General features: G+C 39.6%; 1 protein-coding gene across 1 annotated transcript; it reads right to left on the reverse strand.

Moving 5' to 3' along the window:
• Positions 1 to 4804: 4804 nt before the first annotated feature.
• Positions 4805 to 7723, reverse strand: LOC116900012 (vomeronasal secretory protein 2-like). The gene is made up of 4 exons (XM_032901813.1): positions 7659 to 7723; positions 6517 to 6627; positions 5836 to 5937; positions 4805 to 4818 (listed from the first exon to the last, which is right to left on the reverse strand). The coding sequence occupies exons 1-4, from the start codon at positions 7693 to 7695 to the stop codon at positions 4805 to 4807; spliced, it is 264 nt and encodes an 87-aa protein (XP_032757704.1). The 5' UTR covers positions 7696 to 7723.
• Between the last annotated feature and the right edge of the window lie 519 nt (positions 7724 to 8242).

Below are 8242 nucleotides of genomic sequence, written 5' to 3' on the forward strand. Positions count from 1 at the left end.
ACACAATATCTTTCTACAAACCCAGCCCTACAAAGGATGGAAAACTCCAATACAAGGACAGAAACTACACCATACAGAAAGCAGGAATATAATTTCCTTGCAATGAAACCAAAAGAGAGATGAAAAAACATAATTCCACCTCTAACAATGAAAAAAAAGGAAGAGACAATCACTATTCCTTAATATTTCTGAACATCAACGGACTCAATTCCCCAATAAAAAGACATAGACTAACAGACTGGATATTTAAAGAGCATCCAGCATTTTTCTGCATGCAGGAAACACACCTCAGAGACAAAGACAGATACTACCTCAGAGTAAATGACTGAAAAACAACTTTCCAAGCAAATGGCACTAAGAAACAAGCTGGAGTTGCCATTCTAATATCAAATAAAATTGACTTTCAACCAAAAGTCATTAAAAGAAGATAAGGAAAGACAGTTCATATTCATCAAAGGAAAAATCCACCAACATGAACTCTCAAACCTAAATATCTATGCTCCAAATGCAAGGGCAGCAACATTCATAAAAGAAACTTTACTAAAGTTCAAAGCACACATTGCACCTCACACGACAATAGTAGAAGATTTCAACACTGCACTCTCATCAGTGGAGAGATCATGGAAACAGAAATTAAACAGAGACATAGAGAAACTAACAGAAGTTATGAACCAAATGGATTTAACAGATATTTATAGAACATTCCATCCTAAATCAAAAAGATATAAATTCCTCTGAGCAACTCATGAAACCTTCTCCAAAATTGATCATATAATCGGTCACAAAACAGGCCTCAAAAGAACCAGGAAGATAGAAATAACCCGATGCATCCTAATAGATGACTGGTCTTCAATAACAACAATAATGACAGAAAGCCCATGTATACATGTAAGTTGAACAATGCTCTACTCAATGACAACTTGGTCTAGAAAGAAAGAAGGAAAGAAAGAAAGAAAGAAAGAAAGAAAGAAAGAAAGAAAGAAAGAAAGAAAGAAAGAAAGGAAGGAAGGAAGGAAGGAAGGAAGGAAGGAAGAAAGAAAGAAAGAAAGAAAGAAAGAAAGAAAGAAAGAAAGAAAGAAAGAAAGAAAGGAAGGAAGAAAGGAAGAAAGGAAGGAAGAAAGAAATTAAAGACTTCTTGGATTTATGAAAATGAAGATACAACATTCCCAAACTTGAGGGACACAATGAAAGCAGTACTAAGAGGAAAACTCATAGCTCTGAGTGCCTGCAGAAAGAAACAGGAGAGAGCATACATCAGCAGCTTGACAGCACATCTAAAACTTCTAGAACAAAAAGACTCCCAAGAGGAGTAGAAGGCAGGAAATAATCAAACTCGGGGCAGTAATCAACAAAGTAAAAACAAAAAGGACTATACAAAGAATCAACTGGACCAAAAGCTGGTTGTTTGAAAAAAATCAACAAGATAGATAAACCCTTAGCCGAACTAACCAGAAAGAACAGAGAGTGTGTCCAAATTATCAAAATCAGAAATGAAAAGGAGACATAACAACAGAATCTGAGTAAATTCAAAAACTCATCAGATCCTATTATGAAAGACTATATTCAACAAAACTTGAAAATCTGGAGGAAATGGACAATTTTCTAGAAAATTACCAGGTATCAAAGTTAAATCAGGAACAGATAAACCATCTAAACAACCCCATAACTCCTAAAGAAATAGAAGTAGTCATTAAAAGACTCCCAACCAAAAGGAGCACAGGACCAGATAGGTTTAGTGCAGAATTCTATCACACCTTCATAGAAGACCTCATACCAATACTGTCCAAACTTTTCCACAAAATTGAAACAGATGGGGGACTATCAAATTCCTTCTATGAGGCAACATTTACTATTATATTTAAACCACATAAAGACCCAACAAAGAAAGAGAACTACAGACCAATTTCCCTTATGGATATTGATGCAAAAATACTCAATAAAATTCTTGCAAACCGAATTCAAGAATACATCAAAACAATTATCCATCATGATCAAGTAGGCTTCATTCAAGATGTGCAGGGATAAGTCAATACTTGGAAAACCATCAACATAATCCACTGTATAAAATAAACTCAAAGATAAAAACCACATGATCATTTCATTAGATGCTGAGAAAGCATTTGACAAAATTCAACACCCCTTCATGATAAAAGCCCTGGAAAGAACAGGAATACAAGGCCCATATCTAAACATAGTAAAAGCAATATGCAGAAAACCAGTAGTTAACATTAAACTAAATGTTAGAGAGAATCTTGAAGCAATCCCACTAAAATCAGGCACTAGACATGGCTGCCCACTCTCTCCCTAATTATTAAATCCTAATTATTAAATGTAGTTCTCGAAGTCCTAGCTAGAGCAATCAGACAACAAAAGGACGTCAAAGGGATACAAATTGGAAAGGAAGAAGCCAAATTATCACTACAGATGATAAAATAGTATACTTAAGTGACTACAAAAGTTCCACCTGAGAACTACTAAGCCTGATAACCAACTTCAGCAAAGTGGAGGGGTATAAAATTAACTCAAACAAATCAGTAGCCTTCCTCTACTCAAAAGATAAACAGGCTGAGAAAGAAATTAGGGGGAAACACCCTTCATAATAGTCCCAAATAATATAAAATACCTTGGCGTGACTTTAACCAAGCAAGTGAAAGATCTATATGATAAGAACTTCAAGTCTCTGAAGAAAGAAATTGAAAAAGATCTCAGAAGATGGAAAGATCTCTCATGCTCATGGATTGGCAGGATTAATATAATAAAAATGGCCATTTTACCAAAAGCAATCTACAGATTCAATGCAATCCCCATCAAAATCCCAACTCAATTCTTCATAGAGTTAGAAAGAACAATTTGCAAATTCATTTAAAATAACAAAATACCCAGGATAGCTAAAACTATCCTCAACAATAAAAGGACTTCTGGGGGCATCACCATTCCTGACCTGAAGCAGTATTACAGAGCAATAGTGATAAAAAAAAAACTGTATGATATTAGTACAGAGAAAGGCAGGTAGATAAATGGAATAGAATTGAAGACCCAGAAATGAACCCACACACCTATGGTCACTTGATTTTTTACAAAGGAACCAAAACCATACAATAGAAAAAAGATAGCATTTGGAGCAAATGGTGCTGGTTCAACTAGAGGTCAGCATGTAGAAGAATGCAAATCGAACCATTCTTATTACCCTCTACAGAGCTTAAGTCTAAGTGGGTCAAGGACCTCCACATCAAACCAGATACATTCAAACTAATAGAAGAAAATGTGGGGAAGAATCTCAAACACATGATCACTGGGGAAAATTTCCTGAACAGAACACCAATGGCTTATGCTCTAAGATCAAGAATTGACAAATGGGATCTCATAAAACTTCGAAGTTTCTGTAAGGCAAAGGACATTGTTGTTAGGACAAAATGGCAATCAACAGATTGGGAAAAGATCTTTACCAATCCTACAACTGATAGAAGGCTTATACCCAAAATATACAAAGAACTCAAGAAGTTAGACCACAGGGAAACAAATAACTCTATTAAAAATGGGTTCAGAGCTAAACAAAGAATTCACAGCTGAGGAATGCCAAATGGCTGAGAAACACCTAAAGAAATGTTCAACATCTTTACTCATAAGGGAAATGCAAATCAAAACAACCCTGAGATTCCACCTCACACCAGTCAGAATGGCTAAGATAAAAAACTTAGGTGACAGCAGATGCTGGCAAGGATGTGGAGAAAGAGGAACACTCCTCCATTGTTGGTGGGATTGCAAACTTGTACATTCACTCTGGAAATCAGTCTGGAGGTTCCTCAGAAAATTGGACATTCCACTACCTGGAGACCCAGCTATTCCTCTCTTGAGCATATACACAAAAGATGCTCCAACATACAACAAAGACACAAGCTCCACTATGTTCATAGCAGCCTTAATTATAATAGCCAGAAGCTGGAAAGAACCTAGATGCCCTTCAACAAAGAAATGGATACAGAAAATAAGGCACATCTACACAATGGTGTACTACTCTGCTATCAAAAACAATGGCTTCCTGAAATTCATAGGCAAATGGATGGAACTAGACAATATCATCCCAAGTGAGGTAACCCAATCTCAGAAAAACACACACACAATATGCACTCATTGATAAGTGGATATTAGCCCAAATGCTCGAATTACACAAGATGCAATGCATGAACTCAAGAAGGATGACAATAATGTGATTCTTCACTCCTTCTTTAAAAGGGGAACAAAAATATCCAAAGGAGGTGATAGGGAGGCAAAGTTTAGAGCAGAGACTGAATGATAGGCCATTCAGAGCCTGCCCCACATGGTCCATATATATATATGTGTGTGTGTGTGTGTGTGAGAGAGAGAGAGAGAGAGAGAGAGAGAGAGAGAGAGAGAGAGAGAGAGAGACAGACCTTGAACATTGGGAAAACAACATGGCACATAAACTAAGTAAAAAAAAAAATGACTAGTGGAACTGTGTCTGGTACTGTCTTGCTTGAGGGTGATAATGGAGGATTTAGAAGAATCCTCCAGCCTTGTCTTTTATGCCTGGTCACTTACTTCTGAGTCCATATAGGATTCCTTGAAGTCCACACTGGAGCATAATCCCTATAGAAACCTCTGCAAATTTGAATCTGTGATACCATCTCCAAAGTCCTGCACAACCTAGTAGCTTTGCAAATGCTACTGCCACAAAGTCAAATACCTTCAGAAGCCACGTTGAATGGTGCCCTATCGAGTGAACTTCTGGGATATCTTATATCCTATATGACTGTAGAATACCATGATCCTTGGTGCTTGGCAACTACTGTAAGTTGCCTGAAAGTTGTCACACATTTTTAGAGATTACAGAAGACTTCACAAGCACAAGCTGAATCCAGAATAGATGCTTAAGGCTTTACTTGGATTTGGGATAGGGGGTCCTGGCAGGAGTGTGGTCCAGTGTGTAGTTAGTATCTATGATGAGATGGTCTTGAACGTGATGTCTCAATGTTGTGTGGTCATGGAGAAGAGCACTCCAGGAAAAGTACTACGATCCATTAAAGACAGGCTTGACTCTTGGTTTGCAGTCTTGAGGGGCAGCTGTGACAGTAATAGGAACAGAGGTAAGGGTCCCTCTTTCTATGTGACTAATAATCAAAGTGTGACTCACAGAAAACAGATGTCAATCATGGACCTTCCTTCCCATAGGTACTATGAGGTCACTGCTGGGCAAGCCCACTTGACCAGGTAGGTCATGAAGCATCTATCATGGGTGTGTCAGGAATAATATGAGGCCACACGGAGACCATGGCATAGGAAAGAATAAAAGGGGAATGAACATATTCACAAGTGTCCTGGGATTTTGCCTTAGGCCACATACTTGAGAGGCCACTCATGCTTAGACATGGAAGTCTACTCTATCTGGGTACAAAGGTCTACACAGATAGACAACAAAACTCAAGTACTGTAGAGTCTGAGCTGTCCTAAGGTTCATGCAGGGAGTAACTTACCATTACTAACTTCAGGGACACACGTTTCTGTAAAAAACAAAGAAAAACCCAAGGTTGTTGCAGGATACTGAATGAATATCCAAGACCCATCACAACTCAGTTTAACTGCTACAATGACCACCTCCTAAAGCATGGACATTTTGTCAATATGTGGGGAGAGGAGGGCAATTGGTGGCACAAAGAGTCACAAGGAACATGGAGAAACACAAGTGTCACTCAGAGTATGGTAGACATAGGAGGATGTGGGGAAGGGACATATATTGCTCTATGTAACTACTGGGAAGCATGGTCTCTTTGGTAACTTATGATATCTAACTTATGATCTCTAAAGTCACCCACTCACCTCTCTGCTGAGGCACAATGATGTTTTCTAGTGGAAAGCCTTTTGACTGTATGAATTTCTTGAACTCTTCTAGGGCCTGAGGGTTTTCTTTGGGGTCCTTCCCTGTGGGCAGAGGTTTGACGTGAAGGGTCATGGTTGGACAAGTGTAAAGGAAGCAGTAGTACAAAATAGGATCTCTGCCCAGAACTAAGGATATCACCCTGACACAAGTGCAGGCAGTAAAGGAGACAGCACTTTGAGTAGAGAGGGAGGTAGGGCAGGCAGATAAAATAAGATGCCATATTCTAAATGACTATGAAGGAACAAACCCAGAGCTTGAAGGAACCTGTGGTACAGGGACACTATTCTGTGTTTCAACTCTAGGAGAACATTGTTGATAACAGGCCTCTTAGGCCCCAACCCTTCAAAGTGAACTTCATAACATCTGAGAACCCAGAAAATAGTGCTTGACTGCTTGAAGATTATATCCTGAGTGATCATGGCCCTAAGGGTCATGTCTGATCTTTTCCATGACAGTCCCTGTCTAGCTGACCCTTATCACTCAGATAATGCATACCTCATAAGCAGTGCCCTATGTTCAAACCTAGACACCCATAATACCTCCCATGGTAAGCATTATAATCCCCAGTGCCAACTCAAAATTCCTGTACATCCTGTAACTTCGGGTGATCAAGGTCCTACCTATGAGCTCTCCCGCATAGATTTTTTTCTCAATTAACTTGAGTTCACTGTAGAAGACATAGTGGTCCATCACTGGCAGCTCATAGACGTATGTAAGTAGTGAATTCCAAACTGGAGATGAACAGAGAAAATGGGTCTGCAGTGTCTTCATCTGGACACATCATTCTGATTCACACTAAGAAATTTTTAGAGCAGTGGCTTACACTGTTCATAATGCCATGACCCTTTAATGAATTTCTTCATGCTTTGGTGACACCCAACCATAACAGTATTCCATTGTTACTTCATACCTGTAATTTTGCCACAGTTAGGAACCCTAATGTAAATATTTCATACGTGGGATATCTGATATGTGATGCTCACCCAGAAGGGGTTGTATAACCCATAGTCTTAGAACTACTATTCTAGAATATTTTATCAATAACCTATTAACTTTTGATCATATAAAGCCAGGGCTTGTTCTTGCTTCATCACAGGATGAAAGTTCTCTCCTGAAAAGGTATCATCCCAGGTACAGAGTCTGAAACATGGTGGCAACTAACAATGGATGTTGGATATGACCACTTAGCAGCAACCCTCCTCTGCTTCCTAGATCCCAAGCCTCAATTTCCCTGTGGGCCAAAGAACAGAATTCTAGAGAGGTAAGTGCGGTCTCTCCTGTGGACTAGCCTGTGACCTCAAGAATCCCCTAGAAGTTAATTGGCTACCCTCTGATGGAAGCTCAGCAGAAAAGGAATGCTCGAATCACAGGAGCACATCACTGTAAGAGAGTATCACATGCAGCCCAGAAGACTGTAACAGTTAGGGTTAAATATCTACTTGAAGAGCAATAATTTTGTGGAAGACGTGGCTTTGTCCATATTGTGACACATTACCTTAATTATGATAAATGAAGTAGTAAGAAGTACTTTAACTGTGGTGGGACTGTCCACTGGGCAAAGTGCTAGCGTGCAAGCATCACTCATTCTTTTACCCTGGCAGTAGACGTAATGTAAACAGCAACTTTAAATGCCATCTGCCTTGACTTCCCTGCTACGATGGATACGACTTTGAAAAGTGAACTAAAGTGAACCCCTTTTCCCTAATCAGAAGACACTGATTTTATCACAGCAATGGGAGAAGAAATTCCATCAGGGACTCACAGGATCTGTACATGCCAGGTTTCTCAGTTTTCTCCATCAAGAAATCAATCCGGATGCACTCTCCATTAAGCCTAGAAGGAGGAAACACCAGCAGCCTATTTCAGAGCGCACACCTGAGCACCACTCAGCTTACAAGATGAATCTCTCGCCTCCAAAAGCCAAGTCAAATCCAACTGCAATTTGACATGGGTGCTTGGATGGGTTCCCCTCATAGGAATACTCTGCTTGTCATCAACACTCAAAGGATAGAGAGAAAGCTGGTGGTGATACTCACACACAATACATAGTGACCTCCATACTTCCCTTGTGTAACATTCTGACAACGAAGGGGAATTCTTCCATTGAGATTAACTCTGGGGTGTTGACATCGTATACTATTGCCTTTTTGTACCAGGTCCCTGAGACCTATAATAAAGACAGTACTGAGGACACCCCACCCCAAGACAAGATCTCCCCCAGGCTCCAGCACATGGAAAGTTGAATGTAGAAACATTCCAGAGCTGCTTGGAGCCCCTGAGCTAAGAGGTCCGAGCAGCCCAGTTCAGGTTTGTAAGGTATGCCTGAAAACCTAGGTTGCAGTTAGG

The sequence above is a fragment of the Rattus rattus genome, chromosome 5 (assembly GCF_011064425.1).
Source record: "Rattus rattus isolate New Zealand chromosome 5, Rrattus_CSIRO_v1, whole genome shotgun sequence".
Lineage (NCBI taxonomy): Eukaryota > Metazoa > Chordata > Mammalia > Rodentia > Muridae > Rattus > Rattus rattus.

Coding starts and splice junctions, on each gene's coding strand:
- LOC116900012 (XM_032901813.1), bottom strand. CDS start 7,695: ATGGAGAAAACTGAGAAACCTGGCATGTACAGATCCT. Junction 6,628..7,658: donor ACCTGGCATGTACAGATCCT/GTGAGTCCCTGA, acceptor GTTCATCTCCAG/TTTGGAATTCACTACTTACA. Junction 5,938..6,516: donor CTATGCGGGAGAGCTCATAG/GTAGGACCTTGA, acceptor CTCTGCCCACAG/GGAAGGACCCCAAAGAAAAC.